This window comes from Botryllus schlosseri, chromosome 1 (assembly GCF_051294905.1).
Source record: "Botryllus schlosseri isolate E-star chromosome 1, Bs_hap1, whole genome shotgun sequence".
Taxonomy (NCBI): Eukaryota; Metazoa; Chordata; class Ascidiacea; order Stolidobranchia; family Styelidae; genus Botryllus; species Botryllus schlosseri.
This window is the reverse complement of record NC_137236.1, coordinates 30,190,075-30,207,871: the sequence shown is the minus strand read 5'-3', so window position 1 is coordinate 30,207,871 and position 17,797 is coordinate 30,190,075. Positions and strand designations below refer to the sequence as shown.

Here is a 17,797-nt window from a genome sequence, read left to right as displayed (position 1 = left end):
AAAGGTTGACGTGCTTTATTTGTTTCTTGCGTATGATTTCAGGACTCGATAAACGCAATCGGTGGCGTTCACGTTCTTTTTCCCCTGCTCGAAGAAATCAACACGATGTACTTCAAACGGGTCAACGGCGAATTGGAACCGACAAGGTTGACATCTAAACTATACTGATATATCGAGACTTGTGTTTGATCGAGGTATTTTTAACTTCAGATGTAGTGATACACAGGGTAGTAGTGACTCGAGAAATGGCTGGTTGTGATTTTTGGCGACTCGACTTGACTCGAGTCAATTCTTGAATTCACTCGACTTGTATTCGAGTCATTGTGCATGACTCTAACCCAATCATATGACTCGAGACTAGGACGGCCAAGACAGACGTTTCATTGTAACTTGCGAGAATAGTAAAGTCACCACATGATTGGTGTTTCGTCTGTAAGTCCTGATACTAGGAAAATAGGGCCAGAAACCGTTAACACTGAGGAAATTGTTATGAATGCGAGCCATTCCTTTCTATATCACTCAAGCAGTGATATCTATTTGAACATTTCACATCCTACATACTGTTGTAACGGCACAGCCCTACTAACGAACAAAGACAGGATAGCAATACTATTCAACCGATTTTCACAGTCCCAACGGCGACGTAATGCAAGACGACGATTTATCACCATCCCCCAACACCCCTCTCGGAGAAGACATGGAGTGGGTCGTGATTGAAAGTCCGAAATCTTGCGGTAAGTATGCTGCGTTGATGACATCGTGCAAACTACTAGTCTTTCAAAATGTGCTACTAGAACTAGAGCTAACCACTTTTTAAAACTCGTAACTGGTACTAGAACCACGCGATTTTCAAAATTCGCAACTAGAACTATAACCACTGTACCATAAACCGGGGTAACTTTGGACAATTTTCAACAATTTCGCTTTGTATCTACGAAATGCTAGAGTGTAGTGGAGGCAAGTTTTGTGTTTTTCAGAGGTTATGGAACAAAGATTAGAATTAACTAATCCAAAATCTTCATGGTCAACAATAAGTACTTTATTTTTGTAAATTATCCTTTTTCAAAGTTACACTTCGACACAGATGAAGCAGCAACTTTCCAAAGCTCTAAATATCGCATTTTCCACTGTCCGAAGTTACCCCGTTCTGATAACATTTGACGGGGTAACTTTGGACATCGCATTCTCTTATAATGATCTGAGGGTGAGCCCACTGAGATTTTTGCCATGGATTAAGACTACTTAAAGAGGTATCTGCTACCAAGTTTTGAATCTATGACTCACATGCTATCTATGTTTGATTATAAGAATTTTGACAGCCATCAATTTTATGAAATTGACCCCCGCTATTAATTTATCAATGTTGGATCAAGTTTATCTGGTAGTGAAATGAATCCACCTTTTAGTGAGACTGCTTTTGGTACTGTTGCCTCACGAAAACGGATTAGACATCCAGCGGCAACCCTTTTTCATCAATAACCATTTAAATCTGTTACTGCTTAGTGTCCAAAGCTACCTAAGTCCAAAGTTGCCCCTGAAAAAGACGGTGTTTTGAAATGGAAATCGGAGGGGTTTCTAGTTTCTTCCCCGTAAACCGGCACGTGTTTTCTAGTTGTAGAACTAGAACTAAGGTCTTTTCAAATTCTGCGACTGGAACCAGAACTACTTGAAAAGCCGTTAGTTACTTGACAGTCAACTAAATAATTGAGTAGTTTGTACAAGTCTGTTACCATGACACGGAGGCTATATCCATCGGTTGTTTTGACCTTCTCACTTGTAAAAGTTTGATAGGATTTTCATAACCGAGTGTAGTAATTGCGTCCGTGGCATGGTAATTAAATGTATTTTTGGAAAATGCACCCTCATATTTTGAAAGAACCCACTCCCGATCAACTGCAAAATGTATGAAGGTCTCAGACCTTTCGGTATCTACTTCCGCTTGAAGTGGCTTTCTTTCTCGGTGCTCAGATTTGAAACTGCAAAAGAATCACGTAGCCGCGTTCCTGATCTTGCTGAAAAATTTCATCGTCCACTCCGGTCTGGGCACGGTCGGCAGACACGACATCAACGAGGACAATTTAGTGCAATCGTGTGGCGTAGCCACTATCGGGGCTCTACTGCAGAAGGTAAGCTGGTCAGAATTGGCCTGACCGCCTGGATGAAAAAGGTGTTACAACAGTTGGACATTAGCTGTGTGCAAATCTGGAATTAAACCATTGATTTTTTATGTTTAATAAATATTATATGTTTTATATCTTTATTGTAGATGTAGATTGTTACGTAGCCTATGACTCTGCATGACGACAATGTGCCAATGTATATACGGCGGTAATGTGTTGTTGGCAATCACAACATTTCATCAATGCCCCAACTAGCCATATGTGGGATTTCGTTAGAAAATGACTATTAGAAATATTTCTCGGTGTAATTAGCGTGACTCTCACGCAGATCATGCTGACGTGGCACTTGCGCTTTCAAACTACGACCATAAACCCCCCTCACAACCATGAATCACAGAAATATTTCATTGAATAGACCTGTAGTCCTGTACAACGTAATTCCAGCCAGATGCGTACCTTAGCTTTATTTGAGGTCTTGTCAATTGTTTCCCTAATCATTTCCCACGAAAAATTGGCAACTCTTCAGCATCCCTAGCATATCAACTTCCTGTCATAATACTGTAACATATGGGTATATGCGGTACTAATATTTTGGTATATTTTATGGTCAATACTTTCAAGTTCACTATAAATTATGTATTACCAATGTTCATTGTGTTACTGTTAATGTATAGTAAAAGGAAAGTATGTTTGTCTGTTTTCTTATGTATGAAATAGAGGTGCGATGGCGTGGTACCCTGTTTTAAGCTGGAAAAAACGTTTCCAGGATTTTCTCAGTCTGAAATTTCACACCCATAACATTCTACGTTTTAATTTATTGCCTTTCAGCTACGAGTACGTATCTACAGAGGTATTTTGTGTGTTTTTGTCTAATTCGCCATGATTTTGGAAGCTTCGAGACAATGTAAATCACACGCTAAATTGTGTTAATGATGCAACAGTGACGCTGACGGCAATCGAAGTAACGAAAAGATTTTGTCATCAAGAAAAACCGTGCAATTTATATGTGATTTTAATGTATTGATACTTTAAAGAATCAGGCAGTTGAGTCTTGCTGACATGACCCCGATTTATTTAAAAGTGAGGCCACGATGAGCAATTTAAACTCCCGAACCCAGTTTGGCCGAGGTCATATTAAGTCAAGATAACCTATGCATCCATGTTCTCATCTTTGTTCCACATCAAACTACAATATTTGATCAGCTACAACTTGCAATGCTTTTGCCTGTGATCTGGTGACACCTAGATGCCTATATGCCTGTTTGTCATGAGTATTTTTTGTATAGGCTAGCCTATTGTCAAAACCAAGGCGAATCAAAAACCACCATATTATGTAAATTATTTTAATTGTGCTGGAATTTGCAGCCAACTTCCATATGTTGATTTTGTACAGACACCAGTTTGGTGATCATTTGAACAATCCAAACTAATGGGCACACCTATAACAACTTGTGATCGAGATTAATATTGTTTGATTGAGTGTAACCATAGCCTGTCTGTAACACTTCCCTGGCTTTAATATAGTATTTAATCCAAAGATGCCGACAGAGCTGATCGATACGGACGTTCTTACCGCTACGCAACTTTTAGTCGAGTCCATCGACGCGTCGGTACAGTCTGGGAACAACTTGCTGCAGCAGATTTACCAGTATTTACTTTTTGATTTTCGGTAAGACTCCACAAGATTTTGTAGCTATCAGTATTAGCACGGACCCATAAATGTATTTTGGGTGGTTGCTTGGGCTTCCTGTTGAAAATTACTGAACTGAACGTAATACTTTGATCATCTCTGCATATTTTAATGTGTAATAGTTGAAGTGTCCTCGGAAGATATTTTTATTTTGAGCATATCATTTTTTTCGTTAGCATCTGGAGTCGTAGCGAGTTTCTGGTACGCATCGGACACATTCAGTACCTCGCCACTGTTATAAAGGACAATCGGAAGCTGTTTCGCAAAAAATACGGAGTGCAATACATGCTCGACGTGATCAAGACCTATTACTGGTGAGTTGTCGGTGTGTCTGTTGGTTGACTGGCTTTGTACGTTATTGTAACAAATGATAGCACATATCTGGTCCGGCCTATGGTATGAAACTGGTAAGATACGCAACTCGCGCAAAACCCATCGTTGCGCTTGAGCAAGCAGTCTCTCTTATTGCTGAGCAATCTAAAAGCAGCATGATTGGTAGTGCGATAGCTGGCGACCCAAGCACTAAAAGTTAGCAAAACTGGTCCTAATTGGAAGCTAGTGTTGCACTGATTCCGAAAATATAAATTGAGATCTTGTCAGGGCAATGGAACTACCTCAAAACAGCCCTCAAAGTCTGAAAATTGGCATTGTTTCAAATATCAGCTTAACGAAATTGGACATTGTTATGCTTATTGTGTTGTGGACTGCTATTGTTGGAACAATGCCGTTTTTAAGGGATGTTTTTAGCTGGTTCCATTGCCCTGATAAGATTTTACCTTGTGTTTTCGGAATCGGTGCGACACTAGCTTTCGCCAGCTATAGCACTACCGGTTATGCTACTTTTAGATTGCTCAGCATTAAGAGACACTGTTTGCCCAAGCTTAACCACCGCGAGTTGCATATCTATCCGTAGGTTAGTAATAATATATAGTTTTGACTGAGATTATATGTATAATTTTGGAATAGGTAGCTGTTACTGAAATATTTGGAATTCGGAATTATTTGTTACTGAAATATTTGGATTTGCAATTTGTAATATTGTTCCGCACATCTCTGATTTGCAGCTCGGCAGATCCGAATTTGAGTGCGGACGACACCAAAGTGATACGCAGCTCGTTGCTCGGTCTCGTGAAGTGTTACGCGGCGCGCGACATCACGGCGGACGAATTGGACTCGATACTCGGCTTCATCGTGTCTGCGAAGGATGACGAGGAGACTCAGGTGGGTTTAGGTTGTCTGTGACGCTGCCAAAAGTCCAAATTGAGGAAGATATGTCTTATACAAAACCTTAGTAACTGGATTTAGAGTCTGAGACATAAATACAAATCCAGATCCATGAAGGTAGTTCCGAGTCGAATCCTGAGCTGTATCCGGATTAATATTTCTATTTGAAGTCTCAATCCGAATAAAATTTTTAAATCCTAAATTATTACATCTTTTGAATACACTTGGAGGTACAAAACTTCAACATACAATTGAATAGTATATTCATATTGAAATACACATGATTATTTTCGGCTGACACTCGTCAGGGGTAATCGTCAGGAACTAGTAGAGAATCGGAAAGAACATTGTACATCAATAATAATTGTAGGCAATATACATTTAGTATATTCAATGTCCGTTGAAATATTTGGGTTTGTTTCAAGATGAATATGGTATTAAGTTGTATGTTCTAGTTTTGACCTCCAACAGTCAATTCAAGGTATTTTCTGCGGTGCCGACGTCAAAACTTTATCCGTTTTACTTACAATTCGAACAGAACGCAGGAATGTTTTGATTATGTGTACTTATATTGGCTTTGAACAGCTTGTTGGAGGTACAGAACATCAATATGCTATTGAATAGTATAATCATATTGAAATGAACCCGAATATTTTCGGCTGACATATATACGCTGTTCTTTTGAATTCTCTACTAGTTGCTGACGATTACCCCTGACGAGTGTCAGCCGAAAATATTCGGGTTCATTTCAATATGAATATACTATTCAATTGTATACTGGCTTTCTTTTGCAGCTGTCTGAATGCTTCGACCTTCTGAACGCATTGCTGGAGTGTCCCTGCCGCGGCCATCTCAACTGTCTGCTGTTCGAGCATGGCAAGGCCGACATCCTTTACGTCGTTTTGTCAGACGAACGCTTTACGGAGGCGATACGCATCAAAGCTTGCAAAGTAAGATGTCGACGAGCTAATGGTTCCTTAACATTGAGTCTGTGGTCTTAGAATTAAGTGTGTGGACCTTAGCATTAAGTTTGTGCGCCTTGGCGTTAAGTTAGTGCCTGTAGCATTTAGTTTGTGGCCCTTTGCATTGAGATAGTAACTTTTGGCATTGAGGCTATGGCCCTTGGCATTAAATTTGTCTGTTGCCCTTGGCACTAAGTTCGTCCCCTAAGCATTGAGTTTGTGCGCCTTGGCATTAAGTTAGTGCCTGTAGCATTTAGTTTGTGGCCCTTTGGATTGAGTTAGTAACTTTTGGCTTTCAGAGTGTGGCCCTTAGCATTGAATTAGTGTCCCTTTGCATTGAGTTAGTGGCTTTTGGCATTCAGTCTGTGGCCCTTGGCATTGCATTAGTGGCCCTTAGAGTTAAATGTGTAATCTTTGGATTTTGCCATTTAGTCTTTGGCACTTGGCATCGATGTTGTGACCCTTGGTGTAATTTGAATAGAGTATGTGGCCTTTGAAATTAAGTATTGGCCCCTAGCATTGAGTTTGTGGCTTTTCGGTATTTGGTCTGGGGCCCCTGGCATTAATTTTGTGGACCTTGGCATCAAGTCTGCAGCCCTTGATATTTGGTCTGTGTCTTGGGCATTGAGTATGTGCCAGTGCATATATACATTCTACGCGATTTTGTAACAACGAAACAAAGAAAAATGCTGGCGCAGTGTCTGCACATGTGCTTTAGACATCGGTTTTTATACGATAATAGTTTTCAGTCTGTAGTTAATTCGATGCCCCACCTCATAACAAGCCTTAAAAAATGCGATTTTGCTCTTTACTTACACTTAGCTGCTCACGAGGCTGTTGAAGACGGAATTCGTTTACGACAAGAACAAGTCTTTTCTGAAGCTGCAGCCTGTCGGGTTTTCGGCGCTTACAATGCGACTAAAGCACGTACAACCGACCAGAGCCTTTTGTTCGCATTTTCTTAATCTCGTCGTTGAAATTGGTGGGTATTTGTTGAAGTGTAGTGTTAGAGTTCTTACTAATGCTGTCATGTAGCTTACTATACTACTCACTTGGCTTACTGTAGATTATCTGATGCAGGCATATGCCGTAAACCCTTGGATTACCAAATCTAGAGATATAGTTGAGTTTCAGAACCCAATAAATAGGATAAACAAAATTAAATGCATTTTGTATTTGTTGAAATATTAATTTGCATTCTTGTGAACGTGCTAATGTGCCCTAATCACTGGCTTACTAAATGTAGAGCAAGATGGTTTAGTTTCAGAGACCTATAAACTTCAAACTTTACACAAAATAAATACCGTACACATAGTACAGAACATTAACAGAACTGCCATCAAATACTGAATGCTTAAAGAGCTAGTTTGTGGTGCATAACTTGATTATTTTACTAGGCCATCCATTGCAAAAACACAGTACTTGTCTGGTGCCTGGTTTCAAGATTCTATTGTCTTCAAAAGCAAAATTAATGATGATACGGCAATCAGAATTACGGACCCTAAAATTCGCATACAAAGTATACGATATGAAAGTAACAAATATTTTCGATACAAATCATTTCTTGTGAAGCTTATAGCCGAGATTGACTTGCTTGTTATGATCTGTTGTATTAGTAATCTCGATTAATGAACGTACCAGGTTAAAGATGGTAGCCACTCAAAATAGTGATATTTGATATCGTAATTCTCAATTTGCCTTCAGCGGAATCCTGCTCGGCGAGTAAAAAATCGAAACGTAAGATACGGTGTAATAGAACAAAATAGTATCGTTCTGAAATACGGGTGATGCTCTTGTCGAAAATACTCGGATCCGATCGGAATTTTTAGTACCTTTTGATTTGTCCGAATTTTTGATTTCTCCACATATCAATCTGTCATAGCCGCATGTATTGATTGGTTTGATTTTTTCTCTTGTCCTGGCATGAAATGGTGGAACTAACTCTACTCAAGTGCTCCTCCAGCTCTTCTCTCTATACCTGCAGTAAACTTGTAGGCAAGCTTTGTTTATTCGTGATTGAAACACCCTGTGACGAATTATTTTGTGTAGTACTATTGGTGGAGAGATATTCTGTTTCGCTCAGTACGTCTCATAGACACTCTAATTCACCTGCTTGAAACATGTATGCTGCCTGCTTTTAGCTAATGAACTTGAACTTGTTTTGCAAACAATAAAGGATGATGAATTTACAATAGATGTCCAAGGCCCGGCCGATATCGACGTGGTGGAATCAGCTTATGGAGCTTATGCCTATTGTTAACATTGTGTAAAACATGCATGGCTGATGGTTGAAAGAAAATGAAAAAACTGGTCTGTTAAAAATAAACGTGAGCTTCTCTGATGCCACTGCGACGTTATATTGACCTGATATCATACTCCATCGCGTATCCATACACCGAAATACTGGTCAAAGGTTTTTTCTTTATTTTAGGTTTATTTATTCAGAATGCTTCAAAATCTAATTCTTGACAGCAAAATATCCGTGATTCCCGCTAAAATAGGCCATATAATTGGCACTGACATTGGAATATATTTCACAACGTCTGCCGTATTGTGAAGATGACCGAGTGTGCATAATGCGATAAGATAGGCAAGAATGCGTTTCCACCTTCCGACCTTCAGAAGCATGGGTTTTCAATTACTGTTTTGGGTGCTTGGGTTGGGCTATCCCCCCCCCCCCAGCTTGTTTGGGCAAATTGTGCGAAACAGTGTGGCAACAATTTTGAAGTTTCGCCACTGAATTTATGAATTTTGAAAATGCGCAACTAGATGTAGAACTAGAACTACTGAATTTTCCAAACTCGCGACTAGAACTAGAACTAACCACTTTTTAAAGTGCGCAACTAGAACTAGAACTGCTCGCTTATTAAAATGCGCCAGTAGAACCAGAACTATTCACAGTTCAAAACTCGCAACTGGAGCAGGAGCTGCTCACTTTTCAAAATCGATAACTGGAACAAGAACTAGAACCACTCAAAACTCTGAGCTAGAACTAGAATCAACTCCCTTTTAGAAATCCGAAGCTAGAACGACACCTATCTAAGGAAAACAGTAGGTTATTTAGTTGGCCGAGTCTGCTACTGCTATGGCTTATTTTCAATTGAACTTTATCATTTTCCATGTATACAGACTCAACTGATTACGAACAAATCCGACATAGTCTGAGCCATAAATTAGTCGTTGTGACGTGATCATTGTCTATTTGAGTATTTTAAGGGGTTTTTCGCGATATGCTTTGTAGGTCTGGGAGCCGGTGCGTTTCTGGCTGCGATGCAGTACTTCCACAACGCCGAAATGTCGGTGCGGCGCGACGCAGCCAAATACCTCTTTCACATGCTCAACTCGGACACTGGATTCACAGCGCAATACTCCTCTTTGCCTGGGTGGCAGGTAATCTCAATGATTTTCACCTGGTTTTAAAATAGCATCTCTCTAATGTTAAATGCTGTTTTTTTAACTTCCTAAGTCGAGTGAGTGTGATCAGTTATAGCGAATTAGAATGAATCCGTTTAATATTTATGTGTTTCTTAATTTGACAAATTGAGCCCTGCAACGCTCTATTTATACCCAACTGTTGAAGTTTTTCTTCTATCGAATGATTACAATGTCTTCACGATGTAACGAGTTCTCAATACGTTCAGGATGTTGTAACGAGACTGCTTGTCAAGAAGTATAACTCCACATCCTCGCAGAGAGGTAGCATTTCTATCAGGTGAGAGCGTGCAATTTATGACCATAAGTATTGGCTTTCCAGCTAACTATTGGACTTTCTATGTTAGAATGAATTTAATTATAATAATTTGATCTAAACGTCAAAAAATGGACCAGGCCAAGAATCCAAGTGTTCAATATATGATTCATTTGGTCACTGCCACTAATTCTGGATTCGAACACAAGTTTGAATAAACCTGTTAGCTCGATTGAACTCGGACTCAGGATCTTGTTTTAACTCGATCCCGAGTATCGCTCATCCGTATGCGCTTGAACGTAAGGTTGAATACTCTCTAACTTGCTTTGTTATTTGAGATCAGCCTCTACTAGGATATTATTGTGAGCTTGAATGCGAGTTCGAATGACCGCGTTTGCTTATATGAACTCGACCTTCAGTTGAAACATCTTTCTGAGGTTAAACGTTCGTTTATTATTCATTATTAAGTACTTTGTAGTTGAACCTCACCAGTATATTTGATCTCAACCTTGAGTTTTAACACCCTTGTAAGCTTGAACGCAAGTTCATATAACCTTGAGAGGTTATGTTATGTTATGTTATGTAAACTCACAGTCATGAGGTCATTTGAGATCAGCCTGTACTTCAAATGTTATTGTGAACTTGAAACATGTGAGTTGAATAACCGTGTGAGCTTGTATGAACTCGCCCTTCAGATTAAACTAGTTTTTATTTGGAGCCTGCAAGTTTATTTGAACTCAACCTCGATTTTTAACGCCCTTGTGGGCTTGAACGCAAGTTCACATAACCTTGAGAGCTTGTTCGAACTCAGGCTTATCATCCTATTTTGACTCTACCTCGAGTTCAAGCATCCTTGAGAACTTGGATGTAAGTTGAAATGAACTCGTAAGGTTATGTAAACTCGAAATGGCGAGGTCATTAGAGATCGCCTTCAACTTGAAATGTTCTTGTGAACTTGAATGCCAGTCTAAATAACCATGTGAGCTTGTATGAACTTAGGCTATCTTTGAGTTTTGTTGAACACTTTTCTGCGGTTGAACATGTGTTCACTTAGCCTTGTGAACATTCCACAAAGCATTGTGAGTGCAGTGCAGTAGGTGCTGTCAACTCCATAACTTATATACTATAAGGGCAGGGCCTTTTTAAAAAATTTTGGCAGCTATTCCATAAAATTGTTGGGTCCGCTAAAAAGACGTTGCACACCAAATTTGGCTCACTTCCAATTAGTAGATGTGCGTGGGAGTTGAAAAATTTTGAATTTACCATGAATATTTGAAAAAGAATATTTCTAATTTTACTGTCAACCCCATAAAATCGTCAAATTGTCTAAAATAATGATGCTTAAAGATTTTCGCTCACACTGGTAGAAGCATAGATACTACAGCTGTAAATTTCGGATTTGCAAAAATAGCATTGACGGTGAGTAATCCCGTAATTAATAACGAAAAAGTTCGTTTCTACGTATTGGAATCGAGTCAAATTTGTTTTTCAATCATTTTTTTAGCCAACCTAACAATTTTTTACAATAACGTAATAAATCTGAAGTTATTTTGAACAATCCTATTAGTTATTTATGAGGCAGATAGCAAATCAATGCGTTCCCTGCCTAGATCTGAGGACGCCGGGACAGTATCCGACAGCGTCCTGACCCCAAGCACAGATTCAGGCGTTACGGAGGGCCACAGCGTCGACAAGGGTAAGGTTCTTCGAATTGAAATCGTGGTAAAATTTTTATTTTCGTAAACATTCTCATGGTGGTGAAATAAATTAGCTGTCTTCACATTGGGTATTTGAAAATTAATTCCGTCCAAATTGTTTCAAAGGCAATTCTTCAGACTCTCACGACGAAAATTCCATCGAGTCGGCGATCAGAAAGAAATCATTCGACGTTTCCGGCCAGCAGGACACATATACTCCCATGAAAAAGCCAACTTCTTTCCCGCAAGAACTAAGAAAATTAAAGTAAGCCAAATGTTTTGTTTATTGCTAGAGAATTTCTCGGAAGTACAAAACTTCAACATATTCATATTGAAATGAACCCGAATATTTTCGGCTGACACTCGTCAGGAGTAATCGTCAGCAACTAGTAGAGAATTGAGAATAACATTGTTGGTATACAGAACTGTTGTTGATATACGAATATATTTGGGTTTATTTCAATATGAATGTATTATTCAATTAAATACTTGCTTAGCTCAATTTTTTGTTTTATGGATGGGTCGGTGATGTTTCATCAATTTGTTTTCTTTATCAGTGTTTATGATGTTTGTTATTGAATAAATGTATTTTTGTAGATGGTATTGGTATAATTTTGTTTTCCTCCAATTCTGAGATGTTTCCGATTATTTTGTTTGCATGTTTTAGACTCAAATTTTGTTTTATGTTCTTAAAACTAGGGTACTAGCGTAGTATTGCCGTTTTTTTAACCAACTTAACAACTTTATCAAATTTCCACTAAAATTTGAACAAAAGTTTTCCTGAAAACCACCCCTTATTTACACATGAATTTTGATGGCAGGGTAGTAACCATAACCAAGTCACAAGTCAATCTTACTTTTATAGTTTTGACTCGAGTCAAGTCCAAGTCGGGGTACGGATTCGAGTCCGAGTCATTGCGTTAAGACTCAAGTCCAAGTCACTGTGTTTCCTGTTCGGTTTCGACTTCAACGTTGAAGTCGTGGCTTAAAATTGTCACAGTACCCAATTAAATTGCTCGCTTATCCCCAGCAATTTTAGGAGAGTAATAGGACATAGTATCTTTTGGTCGTGAATGATTTTTGTGGCCTATGCACCGACTCGTGATATACATACACACAGTCTGTGCATATGCACACCATGAGTGCATGATGTGCATATGCCGTTGGGCAAGGACAGTGCAGATATAGCCTCTCAATGCTTTCTAAGCGTTGTACCACCCCTCCATGCTATCACTGTAATGCTGAGCGCCAAGCGGGGAAGTCATAGCGACCGTACTCCAGATTGGGAACTCCTTGAATAGATGCTGCCAGAGCTTATCTACGTAATCTTCGAGATTGATATCGATGCCTTAATATTGAAATTCAATACATATCTCTACTAGTTGGTGGTGATTACCCCTGACGAGTGTCAGCCGACAATATTCGGGCTCATTTCAATATTAATATACTATTCAATCTTATATTGAAGTTCTGTACCTCCAAGAAGCTCTTCAAATTCTGAAATTTCTATTTCAGGGATAACATAATCACGCAGCTGAGCTCTCCCGTCATGAGAGAGTTTGGCGGCAGCTTCTCGGAAGCGAGGGCGTCGACGCCAGACAGCAGACGCGGAGACAAATCAAGCCCCACCCTCTCGGACCAATACCTCAGCTTCAGCCCCGAGAATCAGTCCGTGACCAGCGGAAGTTTGAGTAACCTACTGGATACTACTATGGTAAGAGATAATATATATTCTGCATACAATTGAATAATATCTTCACATTGAAATAAGACAGATCACCCCTTAACGAATTGTTTCAATATGAATATATTATTCAATTGTATATTAAAACTGTGTGCATCCAAGAGTCTTGTCAAATATCCATTTATTATATTTCTGTTCTGGGATCAAGTTATCCGGTGTGTTTTTGGGTGAAAACTCGGGGACGTAACCAAGTCACAAGTCAATCTCACTTTTACAGTTTTGACTCGAGTCAAGTCGAGTCATTTTCAATTCACCACCGAGTCAAGTCCAAGTCAATATGTTCACTGTTCAGTTTTCAGTTCAATCCTGTTCAACCCAATTTTTCCCACTCAGCTGAAGTGATATAAAATGGCTTATATTCACAATATCATAATTTTCCTGAGTCTTAACAGTTTCTGGCCCCATTTTTCAAGTATCAGGACTGATAGGCGATATACCAATCACGCGGTGACCCAACTATTATTCGAAGTTACAATGAAATGTCTGTCTTGGCCGTCCTAGTCTCGAGTCATGCGACGTGGTTCGAGTTATGCGCAATGACTCTGGTACAAGTCGAGTCAATATAAAAATTGACTCGATTTGAGTCACCAAAAGTCATTACACCCCTGTTGTGTGTAGCTTTGCATTAAATGTTTTGTAAGTTGCGATACTACCAATGGAACTTTCAAGTATTCGATGTTGCGAAATAGTTTTCAAGCTATAATAATTACTGTTGTTTATGAATTAACTCTAAGTTTGTTACTACTAGACACAAATCATTAGAATTAATACATATTCGAGTCATAACAATTAGAAGATTGCTGGTATTATATAGCAACCAATAGCAGCCTTGCATTACATATTGAATAGAAAACTGCGATATTTAGAAATGCTTCACTGGTTGGGAAGCAACGATTTAAAATAAACTGAAGGTTGATTTGTTACAGGACCTGAACGCCAGCACTCCTAGTGAGAGCCAAGAGGAAATCGAGGAAGAGTTATTCGACACGGTGACGCAGATTCTGTTTTTCGCCATCTGGAGAGGCATCGACGGCACTTCGCAAGACGCTTGGAAGGCGAGCGAATTTCATTTTTGTTTCATGTTTGCCTCTAATTTGAGAATATTTTGTTGTCTTGTTCAGGCTCGCGGCCAGGTGTTCGGGTGCATTCAAAAACTGGGCAAATCTCACGAACTGATAAGGCCCGCGAACGCGCTCAAGCTCAGAGTCTTGGAACTATGCACGGAGGCGGCGTGCTCCGATCTGCGTGAGGGCTCGGCCGGTATGTTTTTAGTAGGGCCAGGCATAAGTCGAAATTGTAGCGTTGGGTCAAAAAATTTAGTTGACGAAGTTTGAGTTTTTCGCAACCTGCATTTCGTTTGTATCATAGGTGTTTGCACTGTCGGTGAGCTTATCATTTGACATTTCACAGCTTGTAGCCTACTTTATAGGCCTACCGTTGTAGACGGCCCATTGACTGCTCATTGCGGATCGTAGAATGGTCAAATGAAACAGATAGGTTGACGTCGTCTTATGCTCAACGTACCGCAATATCCTAACTGAAGCGTGACTGTGTGGGCATTGGTTCTTATATCAAGAATAATGAAAAATTGTGTTGTAGACAACATGGTGTGTCACCAGCAGTGTACGCAACTTCAGAGTTGCCAGCCAACAACTGCTGCTGTTGAACGTTTTTTCTCCATTCCTGGCAAGCTACTTGACAAGGAAAACCCTAGATTGTAGGAAAGTATTTTTCGTTGTACTAAAACAAATTTTAATTATTTCTACCATAATACGTGATGTAACTACTGGAATTCTTCATAGGTCCAGATTTCATTACAATAAAGTTTTTCGTGTAAAAATTATTCAGTTTTTATGTCAAAAAGAGTTTTCAACCAGAAATGAAGATGATAAGTAGTACAACTCTGACGTTATGTGCGAAAACACCCAATTTAAATGCATGAGGGCAAAATTTTTTCCAAATGAAGTTTTTTGGGTAAAAAAAGTCGAAAATATCATTGTTTAGGTCAAAATCTTCCGTTTTTTGGGTCGTGATCAACTCGCAGCATTGTCGCAAAGTGCAATGAAATAGACGTGGCCCGAAAAATACAAAGTTATCTTAAATGTGATGCAAAACTAGCATTATATTATTCGTGGTTGCATAAAAGTACATATTTGATCTTTCTACATCGTGCATTCTATTATTGGGATTAAACAAGTGGTTTTATAGAGACTCCTCGGGAGCCGGAAATTAAATCCTCATTTTTACAGCAGCGAATCCGAAGCCGGCTCCAACGTCTACGTTTATTCACGTCGCCGACAAATCTGCGGAACTGATCAGGCACACGGGCGATTTTCTGGTTAATCTCAGCGCTGATGTGCCGCACGTGTGGTCGTTGAAGGTGATTTATGAAATGTTGATGTTCTATTATGGCGATCTTGGAAAGGGGAACGAAAAACAGTTTTGGTATTACTCAGGGACGTATTTACTTATTTTGAGTGCGCAAATATGACTCAATTGAATAGTATATTCATAGCCGAGCTTGGTACAAACATTTGGCATTCTCGCGATTAGCAGATTAAACTCCAATTGGATATGAATTTTGTTTCATTTCCAAGATTTTTGGCAATTCATTGATTGTAATGCTATTCTAATTTGGAATAAGCTATCTATAATTCTGATTCGAATGGTATTTGGAAAAGTAAAAAATTTTGCACTTGTCTTACTCTGGCCAAATCTTTCAGTGCACTTTAATCAGACAAAGTCAGTTTCCATGATACATGAGCTATTTCGATCCTTTTCAACTGCAATTTAACTCGTAAAAGCGTCCAATAAAACATTTTTCACATCCTTCGAAATATTCCAGCTGCTCGAAGACACATTCAACCTGATGGACTCGCTGATGGTGTGGGACAACGCGGCAGACGCCTCACTGGCTGGTTCCACCGAGTGGGCCGAGCTGGCAGGCGTCGGTCTACGCTTACTGTTAGGCTGTATCGGCACGGGCGTACTGGACCTGGTAGCCATGGCTGCGGCTAGGCTGCATCATCTTATACACTCTAGGACGCCGAAGAGCACAGAGGAGATATGCTACGTGTTGAATTGTTTGCAGAAGATACAGTGTAAGAGCATACAAGGTGGGTTCTCGCCTTGACTTGTTGATGTATTGGGCTGGGGACAATGATTTGGCTACTCGAATCTGAATTGAGTAATAATTCCAAGCATTTCTAATGCAACTTTTATCGAGTATTGCACAAAATGTAATGGAGCGATTTGCAAACATGCTATAAAACTATTTCTAGTATGGTTCTCTATTTGATTTACTCAGCAAAGAGCTATTTGTTGAATTAGCCGCATCTCAATGATATCTATAACGTGATGGCTTGCAAGCTAGAATTTCAACAACCCCAGCCAAGCATGAGAATGCCTGAACTATATGCAACTAGATGGCTTGATTGATTCACTGTCGTTCAAATTTGAGGTCCTTCCCAATTGCACGGAGGCCCAGGGCATACAGGCGAAAATTACATCTTCACTGGGTCATCTTTCAAGGGTATTGAGTTTTGCTGCAATGCCTTGGGTCAAATTCGCAGACCTGAGGCATTTTATTTATTTCACACTGCTGGTGACACACCGTGTTGCTTCATTCTGTTGACTACATCTTAATATTTCATCATGCGCTTCTTAATATAAGAGTGATGCAATGCCCAAGAAGTCTTTCTTCAGTTAGGATATTGCGGTACGTTGACGGTAACACCATGTCAACCTCTTTGTTTTGTTTGGCCGTGTATGATTCACAATGAACAGACAATTGGCCGTTTACAACGGTAGGCTTATAAAGTAAAGGCTACAAGCTGTAAAATATCAAATGATATGTTCGCCGACAGTGCAAAATCTACGATACAAACGAAATGCAGACGTCAAAAAAATTTTGAATTTGTAAGCAATTATGACAAATTTTGACCTAACGCTACAATTTTGTCAAATTTTGACATGTAAAAAATCGCCCTAGTGATCACTTGTCTTATCCACGTTATATGTTCCGTTGTAGAACCATGCTTGTATATGTATAGTAGGGCTGTTCAAAAATAACTTTTTTTCCTGAATCTTGCTGGTTACTTGATTAAATCGTTAGGTTGCCTTAAAAAACAACGCACACCAAATTTGAATTCATTCCGACAAATATTCGCGGTTTACGTAGAGTTTGAAAATTTTGGATTTGCCCATAAACGCAAAAAAAAATTTTTCTCAAATTTTTTTGCAAACCCCATGAAATTGTTGGGCTGTCTTCAAAAACTATGCAAAACAAATTTGACTCAATTCCAAGCCGTAGAAGCGGAGTTATGCCAGTTTTTCGGTGATAATTCTTGGATTATCCACCAATCAAGGATAATCCCAGAATTATCGAATAAAAACTGAAATAACTCCGCTTCTACGGCTTGGAATTGAGTCAAATTTGTTTTGCATAGTTTTTGAAGACAGCCCAACAATTTCATGGGGTTGGCAGAAAAATTTGAAAAAAAAAATTTTTTGCGTTTTTGGGCAAATCCAAAATTTTCAAACTCTACGTAACTCGCGAATATTTGTCGGAATGAATTCAAATTTGGTATGCGTCGTTTTTAAATGCAACCTAACGAATTAATCAAGTAACCACCAAGATTCAGGAAAAAAAGTTATTTTTGAGCAGCCCTAA

At 39.3% G+C, this 17,797-nt stretch overlaps 1 protein-coding gene across 11 annotated transcripts in view; it reads left to right on the top strand.

Moving 5' to 3' along the window:
* Window positions 1-17,797, top strand: part of LOC145434647 (neurobeachin-like protein 1) — an 87,743-nt gene that overhangs the window by 38,537 nt on the left and 31,409 nt on the right. For 9 of the 11 annotated variants that reach the window (XM_080312027.1, XM_080312036.1, XM_080312032.1 and 6 more), the window contains 18 exons: window positions 43-146; window positions 631-734; window positions 1,969-2,126; window positions 3,659-3,789; window positions 3,987-4,124; window positions 4,875-5,031; window positions 5,829-5,984; window positions 6,819-6,978; window positions 7,701-7,733; window positions 9,238-9,386; window positions 9,638-9,708; window positions 11,295-11,380; window positions 11,508-11,646; window positions 12,897-13,095; window positions 14,052-14,180; window positions 14,247-14,385; window positions 15,375-15,505; window positions 15,971-16,241. In XM_080312027.1, coding sequence (XP_080168153.1) covers window positions 43-146; window positions 631-734; window positions 1,969-2,126; window positions 3,659-3,789; window positions 3,987-4,124; window positions 4,875-5,031; window positions 5,829-5,984; window positions 6,819-6,978; window positions 7,701-7,733; window positions 9,238-9,386; window positions 9,638-9,708; window positions 11,295-11,380; window positions 11,508-11,646; window positions 12,897-13,095; window positions 14,052-14,180; window positions 14,247-14,385; window positions 15,375-15,505; window positions 15,971-16,241 — 2,455 coding nt within the window. The remainder of the gene's footprint in view (window positions 1-42; window positions 147-630; window positions 735-1,968; window positions 2,127-3,658; window positions 3,790-3,986; window positions 4,125-4,874; window positions 5,032-5,828; window positions 5,985-6,818; window positions 6,979-7,700; window positions 7,734-9,237; window positions 9,387-9,637; window positions 9,709-11,294; window positions 11,381-11,507; window positions 11,647-12,896; window positions 13,096-14,051; window positions 14,181-14,246; window positions 14,386-15,374; window positions 15,506-15,970; window positions 16,242-17,797) is intronic. The other 2 variants (XM_080311993.1, XM_080312004.1) reach the window with 2 other exon arrangements.